This window comes from Salmo salar, chromosome ssa28 (genome assembly GCF_905237065.1).
Source record: "Salmo salar chromosome ssa28, Ssal_v3.1, whole genome shotgun sequence".
In the NCBI taxonomy this organism is placed as follows: domain Eukaryota; kingdom Metazoa; phylum Chordata; class Actinopteri; order Salmoniformes; family Salmonidae; genus Salmo; species Salmo salar.
This window is the reverse complement of record NC_059469.1, coordinates 36,435,808-36,457,179: the sequence shown is the minus strand read 5'-3', so window position 1 is coordinate 36,457,179 and position 21,372 is coordinate 36,435,808. Positions and strand designations below refer to the sequence as shown.

General features: G+C 46.1%; 1 protein-coding gene across 3 annotated transcripts in view; it reads right to left on the bottom strand.

The window, feature by feature from the left end:
• parga (poly (ADP-ribose) glycohydrolase a) overlaps positions 1-21,372 on the bottom strand; it is a 105,002-nt gene that overhangs the window by 16,820 nt on the left and 66,810 nt on the right. For all 3 annotated transcript variants that reach the window (XM_014180372.2, XM_014180374.2, XM_014180373.2), the window contains 2 exons: positions 8,057-8,135; positions 7,583-7,691 (listed from right to left, as the gene is read on the bottom strand). In XM_014180372.2, the coding sequence (XP_014035847.1) occupies positions 7,583-7,691; positions 8,057-8,135 (188 nt within the window). The remainder of the gene's footprint in view (positions 1-7,582; positions 7,692-8,056; positions 8,136-21,372) is intronic.

Sequence of the window (21,372 nt, the reverse complement as noted above, 5' to 3'; positions counted from 1 at the left end):
ATATGAGCTAAACTAACAAATATATATACAAAAATGTTCCTTAAGTATAACTTTTAGAGAGTAGTAATGCTACTGTGCCCACTAAAACAAAACACTTAAATACATTTCATTTTGTTGTTGAAACATGTCATTTAAATACTGCAGAATCCCATTCATTCATATGGACTGCTTCTTCTGATGAGTACCGGATATGGCCGACCTGTGTCTTCAAAGCCTCTCATTGGCCCTATACATAGCATCAGCAATCCAGGGTTTATATACATCACTGACCCCAAACCAACGCGACGACTATGTTCATTTTATAAGTTGCCAAATGGTTACGTCACGAAAGGGTGTTTCGTACTTGTTTGTTCTACAGTAGTGGTAACTCAATAAGATGAGCATGGTTCGTGGCTGGAGATTTGGGAGAATGATCCTAAAGTGTTCATACATTTATTTTTACTGAATGGAGTACATGAATGAACACTTTGGGATCATTCTCCCAAACCTCCAGCCACTGTGGTGGTTAATTTCTGTATTATCAAATGAGGAGAGACAAACTTATCACACAAGTCAGAGTTATACTTAAATGTAATCTTTATTAGTGAGAGCTCTCAACTCTTTTATAGCAAAGATCCACTCCCTAGTCTACATAACAAACAACAGATGTGTGGAACGGGTCACAAGGTGAGACTTGAGGTAGAGTACCTCATGATAAGCTGTAGACCACCCTATCTACCAAGAGAGTTCTCATCTGTATTATTCGTAGTCGTCTTTTTACCACCACAGAACAAAGCTGGCACTAAGACGGCTCTCAACCAACTCTATAAGACCATTAGCTAAGAAGAAAATGCTCAACCAGAAGCGGCGCTTCTAGTGGCCGGGGCCTTTAATGCAGGCAAACTTAACCTGTTGGGGATAGGGGGCAGTATTTGCACGGCCGGATAAAAAACGTACCCGATTTAATCTGGTTACTACTCCTGCCCAGTAACTAGAATATGCATATAATTATTGGCTTTGGATAGAAAACACCCTAAAGTTTCTAAAACTGTTTGAATGGTGTCTGTGAGTATAACAGAACTCATATGGCAGGCAAAAACCTGAGAAGATTCCTTACAGGAAGTGGCCTGTCTGACAAGTTCTTGTTCTTCTTGGCTCTGTTTATTGAAAACTGAGGATCTTTGCTGTAACGTGACACTTCCTACGGCTCCCATAGGCTCTCAGAAGGCGGGAAAAAGCTGAATGATGTAATTCCAGCCCCAGGCTGAAACACATTAGCGCTTTTGGCAAGTGCTCTATCAGAGGACAATGGGCTGAGGCGCGTGCACGAGTCGACCCCATGTTTTTATTTTCTATCGTCTTTGAACCTAAACACAGATTCCCGGTCGGAATATTATCGCTTTTTTACGAGAAAAATTGCATAAAAATTGATTTTAAACAGCGGTTGACATGCTTCGAAGTACGGTAATGGAATATTTAGAATTTTTTGGTCACGAAATGCGTCGTGCGCGTAACCCTTATTTACCCTTTCGGATAGTGTCTTGAACGCACGAACAAAACGCCGCTATTTGGATATAACTATGGATTATTTGGGACCAAACCAACATTTGTTATTGAAGTAGAAGTCCTGGGAGTGCATTCTGACGAAGAACACCAAAGGTAATAACATTTTTCTTATAGTAAATCTGACTTTGGTGAGTGCTAAACTTGCTGGGTGTCTAAATAGCTAGCCCTGTGATGCCGGGCTATCTACTTAGAATATTGCAAAATGTGCTTTCACCGAAAAGCTATTTTAAAATCGGACATATCGAGTGCATAGAGGAGTTCTGTATCTATAATTCTTAAAATAATTGTTATGCTTTTTGTGAACGTTTATCGTGAGTAATTTAGTAAATTCACCGGAAGTTTGCGGGGGGTATGCTAGTTCTGAACGTCACATGCTAATGTAAAAAGCTGTTTTTTGATATAAATATGAACTTGATTGAACAAAACATGCATGTATTGTATAACATAATGTCCTAGGTGTGTCATCTGATGAAGATCATCAAAGGTTAGTGCTGCATTTAGCTGTGGTTTGGGTTTATGTGACATTATATGCTAGCTTGAAAAATGGGTGTCTGATTATTTCTGGCTGGGTACTCTGCTGACATAATCTAATGTTTTGCTTTCGTTGTAAAGCCTTTTTGAAATCGGACAGTGTGGTTAGATTAACGAGAGTCTTGTCTTTAAAATGGTTTAAAATAGTCATATGTTTGAAAAATTGAAGTAATAGCATTTCTAAGGTATTTGAATAACGCGCCACAGGATTCCACTGGCTGTTACGTAGGTGGGACGATTTCGTCCCGCCGACCCTAGAGAGGTTAAATCAGTTTTACCAAATTTTTACCAGCATGTCACGTGCAACCAGGGGAAAAAAATCCTAGACCACCTTTACTCCACACACAGAGATGCATACAAAGCTCTCCCTCGTCCTCCATTTGGCAAATCTGACCATAATTCTATCCTCCTGATTCCTGCTTACAAGCAAAAACTAAAGCAGGAAGTACAAGTAACTCGCTCAATATCTAGCACAGACTCGAATATGTTCCGGGATTCATCCAATGGCATTGAGGAATACACCACCTCAGTCTTCAATAAGTGCATCGATGACGTCTTCCCCACAGTGACTGTACGTACATATCCCAACCAGAAGCCATGGATTACAGGCAGCATCCGCATCGAGCTAAAGCTGACACTTTCAAGGAGTGGGAGACTAATCCGGACGCTTATAAGAAATCCTGCTATGCCCTCAGACGAACCATCAAACAAGCAAAGCGTCAATACAGGATTAAGATTGAATCCTACTACACCGGCTCTGTCGCTCGTCGGATGTGGCAGGGCTTGAAAACTATTATGGACTACAAAGGGAAACCCAGATGCAAGCTGCCCAGTGACACGAGCCTACCAGACGAGATAAATGCCTTTTATGCTCGCTTCGAGGCAAGCAACACTGAAGCATGCACGAGAGCACCAGCTGTTCTGGATGACTGTGTGATAACGCTCTCGGTAGCCGATGTGAACAAAACCTTTAAACAGGTCAACAATCACAAAGCCGCTGGGCCAGACGGATTACCAGGACGTGTACTCAAAGCATGCGCGGACCAACTGTCAAGTGTCTTCACTGACATTTTCAACTTCTCCCTAACCGAGTCTGTAATACCTACATGTTTCAAGCAGACTACCATAGCACCTGTGCCCAAGAAAGCGAAGGTAACCTGCCTAAATGATTACCGCCCCGTGGCACTGACGTCGGTAGCCATGAAGTGCTTTGAAAGGCTGGTCATGGCTCACATCAACAGCATCCTCCCGGACACCCTAGACCCACTCCAATTCACATACCGCCCCAACAGATCCACAGATGACGCAATCTCAATCGCACTCCACACCGGCCTTTCTCACCTGGACAAAAGGAACACCTATGTGAGAATGCTGTTCATTGACTACAGCTCCGCATTCAACACCATAGTACCCATGAAGCTTATCACTAAGCCAAGGACTTTGGGACTAAACACCTCCCTCTGCAACTAGATCCTGTACTTCCTGACGGGCCACCCCAGGTGGTAAGAGTAGACAACAACACGTCTGCCATGCTGATCCTTAACAATGGGGCCCCTCAGGGGTGTGTATTTAGTCCCCTCTTGTATTTCCTGTTCACCCGCGTGACCAAACACGACTCCAACACCATCATTAAGTTTGCTGACGACACAACAGTGGTAGGCCTGATTACCGACAACGATGAGACGGCTTATAGGGAGGAGGTCAGAGAACTGGCAGTGTGGTGCCAGGACAACAACCTCTCCCTCAATGTGAGCAAGACAAAGGAGCTGATCGTGGACTACAGGAAAATGCGGGCCGAACAGGCCCCCATTAACATCGACGGGGCTGTAGTGGAGCGGGTCGAGAGTTTCAAGTTCCTTGGTGTCCACGTCAACAAACAAACTATCATGGTCCAAACATACCAAGACAGTTGTGAAGAGGGCACAACAAAACCTTTTCCTCCTCAGAAAACTAAAAAGATTTGGCATGGGTCCTCAGATCCTCAAAAGGTTCTTAAAGTAGAAATAGAATGAAACAAACAGGCATTCTATTTTCGCTCTATTATAGCGGCCACTATAGTAGACATCGATCAAGTGCACAAGGCTACATGTCTGCTAAAAAAAACGTTCACCGAGTTAAAAATATATATAATTCCCCCCCTCACTCACACTTACCACTGTCAAGTTCAACACAGCAAAAATAATATCTTTGGGCTACACTGCACGTTATTACATTGTACTCTTTCTGCCTGTGGACATCTGTTCTACAATGTGCCAGCAGAGCATGATACACTTTGTGGTATTATTGATCTCTTTCAGGCTGAGAGTACACCTGGCATACCCCTTTTTATCCACTGTATTGAAAAAAAGTGAGAAAGTGTGTGGTGTTCCTTTCACCTCTATAGTAGCATCCAGTTTAAGCCAGGCCCAGCTTCAGCTACACCTGATTCCTGAATCCACTTGTTTAAACAAGCAATGCCTCATTTTCCCCCTAAATCTCTCATTCGAAAAATTAACCACATACTGTAGAGGGAAAACATTACTTAACAGATAGTGGTTAGCTCGTTAACTAGTTTCACACAGATTGCCAGGGTTCAGTAAGCAACTAACGCGTTATAACTTGAGGAACGGCAAGGAGTCGTATACCAGTTAATACTCTAACGAATTGGTTAGGTTACTAATGTTAGCTCATCTGATGTTGTAACATTAGCTAGCTAATGTTAGCTGTCTGACTTTTTTAGCAAGCTAATCTTCACACCATAACGGATCAAATAATTTAGTTTAAGTTGGCTAATGTTGCTCAACATTTCTCTGGTTAGCTAACGGAGAATTTGATCCCCATGCTTGCAAGATACTTAACAATGCTAATACTTGATCCATCACACCGTCTCCCTCACCTCAAGCTTTCCAAATGCCAGTTGTTTTTCGGGTTACAGCTCATGAAGTACACTTCATCACCTTCTCACCCCCCGTCTCTGTGGTCAGGCTTCTCACCTAACGTTACCTCTTCGTTATCGTTCAGGGGACGTGCTGCTGTAACCTTCTCACACCTGTCTCCGTGGAAAGGCTTCTCACCTAACGTTACCTCTTCGTTATCGTTCAGGGGACGTGCTGCTGTAACCTTCTCACACCTGTCTCCGTGGAAAGGCTTCTCACCTAACGTTACCTCTTCGTTATCGTTCAGGGGACGTGCTGCTGTAACCTTCTCACACCTGTCTCCGTGGAAAGGCTTCTCACCTAACGTTACCTCTTCGTTATCGTTCAGGGGACGTGCTGCTGTAACCTTCTCACACCTGTCTCCGTGGAAAGGCTTCTCACCTAACGTTACCTCTTCGTTATCGTTCATGGGACGTGCTGCTGTAACCTTCTCACACCTGTCTCCGTGGAAAGGCTTCTCACCTAACGTTACCTCTTCGTTATCGTTCAGGGGACGTGCTGCTGTAACCTTCTCACACCTGTCTCCGTGGAAAGGCTTCTCACCTAACGTTACCTCTTCGTTATCGTTCAGGGGACGCGCTGCTGTAACTGACAAGCTGCCTTTCCAGAGTGAACGCTGATGCTGTAACTTGTAAGTTGGTCGTCTCTTCTTTCTTTAGTCGAGTGCTGCATTCAGTTGTTATGTGAACGATTGGCTGAGCCTTGAAAACAGCAGCCAGTATTGCTCCAAACGCTCATCACTCGTTCGCTTACAGCCAGTAGTGATCCAACCCCCCCCCCCCCCTCCCAAACTTTTCTCATCGGATCTACACGAATCACGTAGGTCACCTATTTTGGATTGAAAACGGTGAATATCGCTGAAAGGTGACAAGTTTGTATCCCTGAGACATTGTGGAGACAAGTAATTGGTTCCCCCATTAATCACGCCATGTCTTCACATGGTTTAAGAATAGGTAAAGACACATTCACATATGAAGACAATGTTCCATCCTGTCCTCTTCTCTTTCTGATATTTTGCATAGCACCAGGGACATGTGAAAGATAAACCTGACTTCTCCCCTCTCTGGGCCCCAGGTGACTGAGCCCCAGCTGAGGGAGGAAGTGCAACTGCCAACACCAGAGTCCAAAGGGATACATTCTAATAACAAGTATATCATATAAGCATATTATGAAGATAAGACATCTTAATTATCTATGTTACCTAACTTATTCTGATTCTTCCGCCACACCACGAACCATGATCCCCCGTCGAGCTACCACCGCTCCCCCTGTCGAGTTACCACCGCTCCCCCCGTCGAGTTACCACCGCTCCCCCGTCGAGTTACCACCGCTCCCCCGTCGAGTTACCACCGCTCCCCCGTCGAGTTACCACCGCTCCCCGTCGAGTTACCACCGCTCCCCCCGTCGAGTTACCACCGCTCCCCCCGTCGAGTTACCACCGCTCCCCCCGTCGAGTTACCACCGCTCCCCCCGTCGAGTTACCACCGCTCCCCCCGTCGAGTTACCACCGCTCCCCCCGTCGAGTTACCACCGCTCCCCCGCTCGAGTTACCACCGCTCCCCCGTCGAGTTACCACCGCTCCCCCGTCGAGTTACCACCGCTCCCCCCGTCGAGTTACCACCGCTCCCCCGTCGAGTTACCACCGCTCCCCCGTCGAGCTACCACCGTTCCCCGTCGAGCTACCACCGCTCCCCCGTCGAGCTACCACCGCTCCCCCGTCGAGCTACCACCGCTCCCCCGTCGAGTTACCACCGCTCCCCCGTCGAGTTACCACCGCTCCCCCGTCGAGTTACCACCGCTCCCCGTCGAGTTACCACCGCTCCCCGTCGAGTTACCACCGCTCCCCCGTCGAGTTACCACCGCTCCCCCGTCGAGTTACCACCGCTCCCCCGTCGAGTTCCACCGCTCCCCCGTCGAGTTCCACCGCTCCCCCGTCGAGTTACCACCGCTCCCCCGTCGAGTTACCACCGCTCCCCCGTCGAGCTACCACCGCTCCCCCGTCGAGCTACCACCGCTCCCCGTCGAGTTACCACCGCTCCCCCGTCGAGCTACCAACGCTCCCCCGTCGAGTTCCACCGCTCCCCCGTCGAGTTACCACCGCTCCCCCGTCGAGTTACCACCGCTCCCCCGTCGAGTTCCACCGCTCCCCCGTCGAGTTACCACCGCTCCCCCGTCGAGTTACCACCGCTCCCCCGTCGAGTTACCACCGCTCCCCCGTCGAGTTACCACCGCTCCCCCCGTCGAGTTACCACCGCTCCCCCGTCGAGTTACCACCGCTCCCCCGTCGAGTTACCACCGCTCCCCCCGTCGAGTTACCACCGCTCCCCCGTCGAGTTACCACCGCTCCCCCGTCGAGTTACCACCGCTCCCCCGTCGAGTTACCACCGCTCCCCCGTCGAGTTACCACCGCTCCCCCGTCGAGTTACCACCGCTCCCCCGTCGAGTTACCACCGCTCCCCCGTCGAGTTACCACCGCTCCCCCGTCGAGTTACCACCGCTCCCCCGTCGAGTTACCACCGCTCCCCTGTTGAGTTACCACCGCTCCCCCCGTCGAGTTACCACTGCTCCCCTGTTGAGTTACCACTGCTCACCTTATTCAGTTCTCTGTTCATTTTCTCAGGGTGAAACTGTTCGAGGAAGTTCCTGAACTTCAGTGCGTCCATCGCTACAATCTCTGTGCACCTCCTCTGCCAGGTGTCTCTGTGGACGATAGTTAGGTCACATCAATCAAATGTATTTTATTAAGCCCTTTTTAACATCAGCAGTTGTGACAAAGTGCTTTACAGATACCCAGTCTAAAACAAAAACAAAGAGCAAGCAATGCAGAGGTAGAAACACAGTGGCTAGGAAAAAAACTCTAGAAGGCAGGAACCTAGGAAGAAACTTAAGAGAGGAACCGGGCTCTGAGGGGTGGCCAGTCCTCTCCTGGCGACCAGTCAGTTAGAGGAAAAGTCATTATATCAAGATCTTGGTAATTGGGTAATCAAGATTGTAAACAACTTCAGAGTGAAATCCCTTAAATATGTAGAGTATATTTGAAAACGGTCTGATCAGTGAGTACGTACCTTGGGGTCTTGTCCTGATGTCTGCCGTCCCATAGGTAGCTATCCGCGTAGCCAGTGTATGTACTGTACTGCTCAGTACCTAGGGGGGGCCCAACAGAACAGAAACCATTCATGATCAGATCAAGATTAAAGCAATAGTGCAAGATTTTGGCAATTAACTTGTTCTATTTACACCGAGTCAGATGAACTCATGGATCTCATTTTTATGTTTCTGCCTGCTGTTTTGAAAGAAGTTGGAGGTAGTTTCATGAGCCAATGCTAACTAGCGTTAGCGCAATGACTGGAAGTCTACCATTGGCTCGCAAAACACACCTTCAACTTCCTTCAAACTGTACGCAGAAACATACAAATGATATCCCTGAATTCATCTGACTGGCTAAGTAGGAAAGGGCTTAGTTGCCAAAATAGCGTACTTTCCCTTTAAATGTTAGCGCTTGACATGTCATTGAAGGACATTATCAATAGAGCATCAAATTACTGACAAATCAGTGACTGACAATGACCCAAAAAATGTGATATTATTTGAGTAGGTGAGATATTATAAAATAAAATAATATTAAAAAACAAACTGATCCGGATAGCTGTGATTTTTACAGCCAGCCAATCGCTTAATCTTTTTGTTAATTATTCCATGTGAAGTGATGCCATAGGAGAGCAGCTGTCTCCAACAACAGGAAGGTCAACTTATTACCTCCCTAGGAAGAAGAGAGAGAGAGCTAGTCCGCGTCACAAATGGCACCCTATTCCCTATATAGTGCACTACATAAGAAGTGCACTATAAAGGGAACATAAAAACGAGTGCCATTTGGGACGAGACCCTAGAAACCTAGTTAGCAACAGCCCAGCCCACAGGGGAGGAGGGGATAGAGGGGGAGGGTTCAGAACAACAGCCCAGCCCACAGGGGAGGAGGGGATAGAGGGGGAGGGTTCAGAACAACAGCCCCGCCCACAGGGGAGGAGGGAATAGAGGGGGAGGGTTCAGAACAACAGCCCCGCCCACAGGGGAGGAGGGGATAGAGGGGGAGGGTTCAGAGCAACAGCCCAGCCCACAGGGGAGGAGGGGATAGAGGGGGAGGGTTCAGAGCAACAGCCCAGCCCACAGGGGAGGAGGGGATAGAGGGGGAGGGTTCAGAACAACAGCCCCGCCCACAGGGGAGGAGGGGATAGAGGGGGAGGGTTCAGAACAACAGCCCCGCCCACAGGGGAGGAGGGGATAGAGGGGGAGGGTTCAGAACAACAGCCCAGCCCACAGGGGAGGAGGGAATAGAGGGGGAGGGTTCAGAGCAACAGCCCAGCCCACAGGGGAGGAGGGGATAGAGGGGGAGGGTTCAGAACAACAGCCCCGCCCACAGGGGAGGAGGGGATAGAGGGGGAGGGTTCAGAACAACAGCCCAGCCCACAGGGGAGGAGGGGATAGAGGGGGAGGGTTCAGAACAACAGCCCAGCCCACAGGGGAGGAGGGGATAGAGGGGGAGGGTTCAGAGCAACAGCCCAGCCCACAGGGGAGGGTTCAGAACAACAGCCCAGCCCACAGGGGAGGGTTCAGAACAACAGCCCAGCCCACAGGGGAGGGTTCAGAACAACAGCCCAGCCCACAGGGGAGGGTTCAGAACAACAGCCCAGCCCACAGGGGAGGGTTCAGAACAACAGCCCAGCCCACAGGGGAGGGTTCAGAACAACAGCCCCGCCCACAGGGGAGGAGGGAATAGAGGGGGAGGGTTCAGAACAACAGCCCCGCCCACAGGGGAGGAGGGGATAGAGGGGGAGGGTTCAGAGCAACAGCCCAGCCCACAGGGGAGGAGGGGATAGAGGGGGAGGGTTCAGAGCAACAGCCCAGCCCACAGGGGAGGAGGGGATAGAGGGGGAGGGTTCAGAACAACAGCCCCGCCCACAGGGGAGGAGGGGATAGAGGGGGAGGGTTCAGAACAACAGCCCCGCCCACAGGGGAGGAGGGGATAGAGGGGGAGGGTTCAGAACAACAGCCCAGCCCACAGGGGAGGAGGGGATAGAGGGGAGGGTTCAGAACAACAGCCCCGCCCACAGGGGAGGAGGGGATAGAGGGGGAGGGTTCAGAACAACAGCCCAGCCCACAGGGGAGGAGGGGATAGAGGGGAGGGTTCAGAACAACAGCCCAGCCCACAGGGGAGGAGGGGATAGAGGGGGAGGGTTCAGAGCAACAGCCCAGCCCACAGGGGAGGGTTCAGAACAACAGCCCAGCCCACAGGGGAGGGTTCAGAACAACAGCCCAGCCCACAGGGGAGGGTTCAGAACAACAGCCCAGCCCACAGGGGAGGGTTCAGAACAACAGCCCAGCCCACAGGGGAGGGTTCAGAACAACAGCCCAGCCCACAGGGGAGGGTTCAGAACAACAGCCCAGCCCACAGGGGAGGGTTCAGAACAACAGCCCAGCCCACAGGGGAGGGTTCAGAACAACAGCCCAGCCCACAGGGGAGGGTTCAGAACAACAGCCCAGCCCACAGGGGAGGAGGGGATAGAGGGGGAGGGTTCAGAGCAACAGCCCCGCCCACAGGGGAGGAGGGGATAGAGGGGGAGGGTTCAGAGCAACAGAAGGTACAAATTAACCTCTCATTCATTAGGCCTCATTAGTACCTGCGGTGGTGGCGTGTGTGTGTGTGTGTGTGTGTGTGTGTGTGTGTGTGTGTGTGTGTGTGTGTGTGTGTGTGTGTGTGTGTACAAACAAGAGCTGATTACTGAAGCCTGGTCAGTCTCAAGAAGGAAGAATCTCACGAGCCATTCTACATTTGACAAGGCCGGGACTTCATTAACAATCAGCTGATATTTAATTGTTCTAGTGAACTTCCACTCATTTGATGTATTTAACCAGGATTGTCTACTCTATAAAAATGACCACTGTTTTCCAGGGAGTCCTGGTAAGTAATCACTGCCTCAGTAAGACTCTCTGGTGTTTTACTCCAGTTCCCAGAATGATACACAAGGTTTAATACAAATGTAGTGTCCCAGAGAACTAGAGTTAGGCGGTATACTGGGTATTTGGAAATAACCCACGGGATGGTTTGCATATACCGTTGAAACAATTTCTTTAAAGCTTTTGAATAGATTTGAATATGTGTAGTTAATTTTTAATTACATACTTGCAGTATGTTAGGAGATAAAGCAGATTACGTTCTTCCTTTCACCTTTCACATGATTAAGCTTACCGTGCTTTCTGCCGTGTTTGAGAAGTCAAGAAAGCTCTGTATGAGTTCTGCACAGCTGCCATTTTGTCCCTGTGCTTCCTTGTAGCGTTTTTAATTCCTCCTCCGTTCTTCCCCACTCTGCTCCGTGTACCCATGCTGCTCTTCCTCCTCCGTTCTTCCCCCCTCTGCTCCGTGTACCCATGCTGCTCTTCCCCCCTCTGCTCCGTGTACCCATGCTGCTCTTCCTCCTCCGTTCTTCCCCCCTCTGCTCCGTGTACCCATGCTGCTCTTCCTCCCCCATTCTTCCCCCCTCTGCTCCGTGTACCCATGCTGCTCTTCCTCCTCCGTTCGTCCCCCCTCTGCTCCGTGTACACATGCTACTCTTCCTCCTCCATTCGTCCCCCCTCTGCTCCGTGTACACATGCTACTCTTCCTCCTCCATTCTTCCCCCCTCTGCTCCGTGTACACATGCTACTCTTCCTCCTCCATTCTTCCCCCCTCTGCTCCGTGTACACATGCTACTCTTCCTCCTCCATTCTTCCCCCCTCTGCTCCGTGTACACATGCTACTCTTCCTCCTCCATTCTTCCCCCCTCTGCTCCGTGTACACATGCTACTCTTCCTCCTCCATTCGTCCCCCCTCTGCTCCGTGTACCCATGCTACTCTTCCTCCTCTGCTCCGTGTACCCATGCTACTCTTCCTCCTCTGTTCCGTGTACACATGCTGCTCTTCCTTCAGAAAAGCATGCATCCCAACTTTGTTCATTTGCACAATTTCTCTCATTTACTTTCGCTTGTAAATAAATGTCCACACTCACCGAAAATGACAAATCGGTAGCTACTAGCAATGCTTGTATAACTTTGAGCTGGATTTGCCTGTCTTTGCAATTAGTTTGTTTGTTTTCACTCGTTAGGTCTTAGCAAAACAGCGTCTATGTGATTTTGCTATTACTTGTGCTAATTTTGTTAGCATTCTGGTAATAGACATCCAATGGGCTTTTTCACCCCCCTTGTGTGCTGTCGGGTAATACCGTAAATCCCGGCACGGCAGAATAACGGTATGAATATCTGGATATCGCCCAAGCTTACAAAGAACGATACAAAAAGCCACGTAGGCTACATTTTGAGCGATCGAGATCAATACAAGCCATTTTCTTTGTTATTCTTGCTCAATAAAAAGGCCCCAGTGCAGTCAAATGTAAATTCTGTTTTTATATATAGTTCCACACTATGAAGTTGGAATAACATTGTGAAATTCTGATAACGTCCCTTTAACTATATGAGTTTTATTTTTAAAAGACCACCTGAAATTTCAGCCCGTTTTAAACAGAAACTACATCTCAACTTCCTTCAGTAGATGGTCACAATGTAAAGAGATCTGTGATTTCCATCTGTAAATGAAAAAAGATCTCTATAAATAAAATATTATTATTATTATTATGATAGTAGATAGTATAGACTGACGTAAAGTGAACTGTAAAATACAGTGATTGGAAATCGGTTCAACTAGATGACTTCTGGCAGTCGGAGAGGTGGACAGCGTAACAAATCTACAAACCGTAAAAGGGAAAAGCCAGCATCTGGAGAGGAGCTTGGTTAATAGATAAGGGCTACGTCCCAGATGACACCACGGTCCCTAGATATCAGATAGATATTTCACTAGAAAAGGGAATAGGGTGCCATTTGGGATCCTTTTTGGGGTGGCAGGTAGACTAGTGGTTAGAGCGTTGAGCCAGTAAACGAAAGGTTGCTGGATCGAATCCCCCGAGCTGACAAGGTAAAAATCTGTCGTTCTGCCCCCCGAACAAGGGAGTTAACCCACTGTTCCCCGGTAGGCCGTAATGGTAAATAAGAATTTGTTCTTAACTGACTTGCCTAGTTAAACAAAGGTTAAATTAAAGAGCTAGACAAACATTTACACGTGACCATCACAAGTGGACCATCCGAATAACGCTAAACAGTGTTCGACTGACTGACTGACTGACTGTAACACCGTCTATAACGCTAAACAGTGTCCGACTGACTGTAACACCGTCTATAACGCTAAACAGTGTCCGACTGACTGACTGACTGACTGTAACACCGTCTATAACGCTAAACAGTGTCCAACTGACTGTCTGACTGACTGTAACACCGTCTATAACGCTAAACAGTGTCCGACTGACTGTCTGACTGACTGTAACACCGTCTATAACGCTAAACAGTGTCCGACTGACTGACTGACTGTAACACCGTCTATAACGCTAAACAGTGTCCAACTGACTGTCTGACTGACTGTAACACCGTCTATAACGCTAAACAGTGTCCGACTGACTGACTGACTGACTGTAACACCGTCTATAACGCTAAACAGTGTCCAACTGACTGTCTGACTGACTGTAACACCGTCTATAATGATAAACAGTGTCTGACTGACTGTAACACCGTCTATAATGATAAACAGTGTCTGTCTGACTGACTGTAACACCGTCTATAATGATAAACAGTGTCCGTCTGACTGTAACACCGTTCATAATGATAAACAGTGTCTGTCTGACTGACTGTAACACCGTCTATAATAATAAACAGTGTCCGTCTGACTGTAACACCGTTCATAATGATAAACAGTGTCTGTCTGACTGACTGTAACACCGTCTATAATAATAAACAGTGTCCGTCTGACTGTAACACCGTCTATAATGATAAACAGTGTCCGTCTGACTGTAACACCGTCCATAATGATAAACAGTGTCCGTCTGACTGACTAACACCGTCTATAATGATAAACAGTGTCCGTCTGACTGACTGTAACACCGTCTATAATGATAAACAGTGTCCGACTGACTAACACCGTCTATAATGATAAACAGTGTCCGACTGACTGTAACACCGTCTATAATGATAAACAGTGTCCGTCTGACTGTAACACCGTCTATAATGATAAACAGTGTCTGACTGACTGACTGTAACACCGTCTATAATGATAAACAGTGTCCGTCTGACTGTAACACCGTCTATAATGATAAACAGTGTCTGACTGACTGACTGTAACACCGTCTATAATGATAAACAGTGACTGACTGACTGACTGTAACACCGTCTATAATGATAAACAGTGTCTGACTGACTAACACCGTCTATAATGATAAACAGTGTCTGACTGACTGACTGTAACACCGTCTATAATGATAAACAGTGTCTGACTGACTGTAACACCGTCTATAATGATAAACAGTGTCCGTCTGACTGTAACACCGTCTATAATGATAAACAGTGTCTGACTGACTGACTGTAACACCGTCTATAATGATAAACAGTGTCCGTCTGACTGTAACACCGTCTATAATGATAAACAGTGTCTGACTGACTGACTGTAACACCGTCTATAATGATAAACAGTGTCCGACTGACTGTAACACCGTCTATAATGATAAACAGTGTCTGACTGACTGTAACACCGTCTATAATGATAAACAGTGTCTGACTGACTGTAACACCGTCTATAATGATAAACAGTGTCTGTCTGACTGTAACACCGTCTATAATGATAAACAGTGTCTGTCTGACTGACTGTAACACCGTCTATAATGATAAACAGTGTCTGACTGACTGTAACACCGTCTATAATGATAAACAGTGTCCGTCTGACTGACTGTAACACCGTCTATAATGATAAACAGTGTCCGTCTGACTGACTGACTGTAACACCGTCTATAATGATAAACAGTGTCCGTCTGACTGACTGTAACACCGTCTATAATGATAAACAGTGTCTGACTGACTGACTGTAACACCGTCTATAATGATAAACAGTGTCTGACTGACTGTAACACCGTCTATAATGATAAACAGTGACTGACTGACTGACTGTAACACCGTCTATAATGATAAACAGTGTCTGACTGACTAACACCGTCTATAATGATAAACAGTGTCCGTCTGACTGTAACACCGTCTATAATGATAAACAGTGTCTGACTGACTGACTGACTGTAACACCGTCTATAATGATAAACAGTGTCCGTCTGACTGTAACACCGTCTATAATGATAAACAGTGTCTGACTGACTAACACCGTCTATAATGATAAACAGTGTCCGTCTGACTGACTGTAACACCGTCTATAATGATAAACAGTGTCCGTCTGACTGTAACACCGTCTATAATGATAAACAGTGTCTGTCTGACTGACTGTAACACCGTCTATAATGATAAACAGTGTCTGACTGACTGTAACACCGTCTATAATGATAAACAGTGTCTGACTGACTGACTGTAACACCGTCTATAATGATAAACAGTGTCTGACTGACTGAAACACCGTCTATAATGATAAACAGTGTCCGTCTGACTGACTGTAACACCGTCTATAATGATAAACAGTGACTGACTGTCTGACTGTAACACCGTCTATAATGATAAACAGTGTCTGTCTGACTGACTGTAACACCGTCTATAATGATAAACAGTGTCCGTCTGACTGACTGTAACACCGTCTATAATGATAAACAGTGTCCGTCTGACTGACTGTAACACCGTCTATAATGATAAACAGTGTCCGACTGACTAACACCGTCTATAATGATAAACAGTGTCCGTCTGACTGTAACACCGTCTATAATGATAAACAGTGTCTGACTGACTGACTGTAACACCGTCTATAATGATAAACAGTGTCTGACTGACTGTAACACCGTCTATAATGATAAACAGTGTCCGTCTGACTGTAACACCGTCTATAATGATAAACAGTGTCCGTCTGACTGACTGTAACACCGTCTATAATGATAAACAGTGTCCGTCTGACTGACTGACTGTAACAACGTCTATAATGATAAACAGTGTCCGTCTGACTGACTGTAACACCGTCTATAATGATAAACAGTGTCCGTCTGACTGACTGACTGTAACACCGTCTATAATGATAAACAGTGTCCGTCTGACTGACTGTAACACCGTCTATAATGATAAACAGTGTCTGACTGACTGTAACACCGTCTATAATGATAAAGTGTCTGACTGACTGTAACACCGTCTATAATGATAAACAGTGTCTGACTGACTGACTGTAACACCGTCTATAATGATAAACAGTGTCCGTCTGACTGTAACACCGTCTATAATGATAAACAGTGTCCGTCTGACTGACTGACTGTAACAACGTCTATAATGATAAACAGTGTCTGACTGACTGACTGTAACACCGTCTATAATGATAAACAGTGTCCGTCTGACTGACTGTAACACCGTCTATAATGATAAACAGTGTCTGACTGACTGACTGTAACACCGTCTATAATGATAAACAGTGTCTGACTGACTGACTGTAACACCGTCTATAATGATAAACAGTGTCTGACTGACTGTAACACCGTCTATAATGATAAACAGTGTCTGACTGACTGTAACACCGTCTATAATGATAAACAGTGACTGACTGACTGACTGTAACACCGTCTATAATAATAAACAGTGTCTGACTGACTGTAACACCGTCTATAATGATAAACAGTGTCCGTCTGACTGACTGACTGTAACAACGTCTATAATGATAAACAGTGTCTGACTGACTGACTGTAACACCGTCTATAATGATAAACAGTGTCTGACTGACTGTAACACCGTCTATAATGATAAACAGTGTCCGTCTGACTGACTGTAACACCGTCTATAATGATAAACAGTGTCTGACTGACTGTAACACCGTCCATAATGATAAACAGTGTCTGACTGACTGTAACACCGTCTATAATGATAAAGTGTCTGACTGACTGTAACACCGTCTATAATGATAAAGTGTCTGACTGACTGTAACGCCGTCTATAATGATAAACAGTGTCCGTCTGACTGTAACACCGTCTATAATGATAAACAGTGTCCGTCTGACTGTAACACCGTCTATAATGATAAACAGTGTCTGACTGACTGACTGTAACACCGTCTATAATGATAAACAGTGTCTGACTGACTGTAACACCGTCTATAATGATAAACAGTGTCTGACTGACTGACTGTAACACCGTCTATAATGATAAACAGTGTCCGTCTGACTGACTGTAACACCGTCTATAATGATAAACAGTGTCTGACTGACTGACTGTAACACCGTCTATAATGATAAACAGTGTCTGACTGACTGACTGTAACACCGTCTATAATGATAAACAGTGTCTGACTGACTGACTGTAACACCGTCTATAATGATAAACAGTGTCTGACTGACTGTAACACCGTCTATAATGATAAACAGTGTCCGTCTGACTGACTGACTGTAACAACGTCTATAATGATAAACAGTGTCCGTCTGACTGACTGTAACACCGTCTATAATGATAAACAGTGACTGACTGACTGACTGTAACACCGTCTATAATGATAAACAGTGTCTGACTGACTGTAACACCGTCTATAATGATAAACAGTGTCTGACTGACTGACTGTAACACCGTCTATAATGATAAAGTGTCTGACTGACTGTAACACCGTCTATAATGATAAACAGTGTCCGTCTGACTGTAACACCGTCTATAATGATAAACAGTGTCCGTCTGACTGTAACACCGTCTATAATGATAAACAGTGTCTGACTGACTGACTGTAACACCGTCTATAATGATAAACAGTGTCTGTCTGACTGACTGTAACACCGTCTATAATGATAAACAGTGTCTGACTGACTGTAACACCGTCTATAATGATAAACAGTGTCTGACTGACTGACTAACACCGTCTATAATGATAAACAGTGTCTGACTGACTGTAACACCGTCTATAATGATAAACAGTGTCTGACTGACTGTAACACCGTCTATAATGATAAACAGTGTCCGACTGACTGACTGTAACACCGTCTATAATGATAAACAGTGTCTGACTGACTGACTGTAACACCGTCTATAATGATAAACAGTGTCTGACTGACTGTAACACCGTCTATAATGATAAACAGTGTCCGTCTGACTGACTGTAACACCGTCTATAATGATAAACAGTGTCTGTCTGACTGACTGTAACACCGTCTATAATGATAAACAGTGTCTGACTGACTGTAACACCGTCTATAATGATAAACAGTGTCCGTCTGACTGTAACACCGTCTATAATGATAAACAGTGTCTGACTGACTGACTGTAACACCGTCTATAATGATAAACAGTGTCCGTCTGACTGACTGTAACACCGTCTATAATGATAAACAGTGTCCGTCTGACTGACTGTAACACCGTCTATAATGATAAAGTGTCTGACTGACTGTAACAACGTCTATAATGATAAACAGTGTCTGACTGACTGACTGTAACACCGTCTATAATGATAAACAGTGTCCGTCTGACTGTAACAACGTCTATAATGATAAACAGTGTCCGTCTGACTGACTGTAACACCGTCTATAATGATAAACAGTGTCCGTCTGACTGACTGTAACACCGTCTATAATGATAAACAGTGTCTGACTGACTGTAACACCGTCTATAATGATAAACAGTGTCCGTCTGACTGACTGTAACACCGTCTATAATGATAAACAGTGTCTGACTGACTGACTGTAACACCGTCTATAATGATAAACAGTGTCTGACTGACTGTAACACCGTCTATAATGATAAACAGTGTCCGTCTGACTGACTGACTGTAACAACGTCTATAATGATAAACAGTGTCCGTCTGACTGACTGTAACACCGTCTATAATGATAAACAGTGACTGACTGACTGACTGTAACACCGTCTATAATGATAAACAGTGTCTGACTGACTGTAACACCGTCTATAATGATAAACAGTGTCTGACTGACTGACTGTAACACCGTCTATAATGATAAAGTGTCTGACTGACTGTAACACCGTCTATAATGATAAACAGTGTCCGTCTGACTGTAACACCGTCTATAATGATAAACAGTGTCCGTCTGACTGTAACACCGTCTATAATGATAAACAGTGTCTGACTGACTGACTGTAACACCGTCTATAATGATAAACAGTGTCTGTCTGACTGACTGTAACACCGTCTATAATGATAAACAGTGTCTGACTGACTGTAACACCGTCTATAATGATAAACAGTGTCTGACTGACTGACTAACACCGTCTATAATGATAAACAGTGTCTGTCTGACTGACTGTAACACCGTCTATAATGATAAACAGTGTCTGACTGACTGTAACACCGTCTATAATGATAAACAGTGTCTGACTGACTGTAACACCGTCTATAATGATAAACAGTGTCCGACTGACTGACTGTAACACCGTCTATAATGATAAACAGTGTCTGACTGACTGACTGTAACACCGTCTATAATGATAAACAGTGTCTGACTGACTGTAACACCGTCTATAATGATAAACAGTGTCCGTCTGACTGACTGTAACACCGTCTATAATGATAAACAGTGTCTGTCTGACTGACTGTAACACCGTCTATAATGATAAACAGTGTCTGACTGACTGTAACACCGTCTATAATGATAAACAGTGTCCGTCTGACTGTAACACCGTCTATAATGATAAACAGTGTCTGACTGACTGACTGTAACACCGTCTATAATGATAAACAGTGTCCGTCTGACTGACTGTAACACCGTCTATAATGATAAACAGTGTCCGTCTGACTGACTGTAACACCGTCTATAATGATAAAGTGTCTGACTGACTGTAACAACGTCTATAATGATAAACAGTGTCTGACTGACTGACTGTAACACCGTCTATAATGATAAACAGTGTCCGTCTGACTGTAACAACGTCTATAATGATAAACAGTGTCCGTCTGACTGACTGTAACACCGTCTATAATGATAAACAGTGTCCGTCTGACTGACTGTAACACCGTCTATAATGATAAACAGTGTCTGACTGACTGTAACACCGTCTATAATGATAAACAGTGTCCGTCTGACTGACTGTAACACCGTCCATTGAAAGGGGAAGTGATATTGACAGAGCAGATCCTTGGAAGACTAACACTGTCCATTGAAAGGGGAAGTGATATTGCCAGAGTAGATCCTTGGAAGAGGACGACCAAAGGTTCTTATTCAGACAAAACAAATGTTTGGATTCTCTGGAAAGCCAATGGTTGGCATTTGATCCATTTCACCAGAGCAAGACTAAGTCTTTATAAAGCCAGTCGTTTCCCTCTGTTATAGCCAGAAAAATTTGTTTAAAATCTGAAAGATCATTTTGATAGACCACAGACCAGACCAGAGGGCCTGGACTGACTGATGATTAGGACATTCATTCACGCCAACGCTTTGAGGCATTAATATGCCAGGTCTCAGCATTAATTGTTTCTGTCTCTAATTTGTTGAGGACTGGTCAGTTGGGCAGCAGAGAAAGGTCAGAAACAAATTAAATCTGCAGCTTTGTCAAAGAACAACTGGGCAAGTGGTGATGATTTCCCTCGAGAGGTTACTGTCATCCATACACCCAACAAATTGAGGCTGTTCTGAGGGCCAAAGGGGATGCAACTCAATATTAGGAAGGCGTTCCTAATGTTTTGTACACTCAGTCTATAATAATGGCACTGTATTCCCTATAGGTTGCCATTTGGCACACCACCCAGGCCATATCAGTGAACGCTGTGGAAGTGGCACACCACCCAGGCCATATCAGTGAACGCTGTGGAAGTGGCACACCACCCAGGCCATATCAGTGAACGCTGTGGAAGTGGCACACCACCCAGGCCATATCAGTGAACGCTGTGGAAGTGGCACACCACCCAGGCCATATCAGTGAACGCTGTGGAAGTGGCACACCACCCAGGCCATAGCAGTGAACGCTGTGGAAGTGGCACACCACCCAGGCCATAGCAGTGAACGCTGTGGAAGTGGCACACCACCCAGGCCATATCAGTGAACGCTGTGGAAGTGGGACACTCCTTCCAGGAACTCACAAGCACCTAGAGTTTTCTAGCGCCGCCCACCCAATCAGCATTCTAACCCTCTCCACCAGCCACCCAATCAGCATTCTAACCCTCTCCACCAGCCACCCAATCAGCATTCTAACCCTCTCCACCAGCCACCCAATCAGCATTCTAACCCTCTCCACCAGCCACCCAATCAGCATTCTAACCCTCTCCACCAGCCACCCAATCAGCATTCTAACCCTCTCCACCAGCCACCCAATCAGCATTCCAACCCTCTCCACCAGCCACCCAATCAGCATTCCAACCCTCTCCA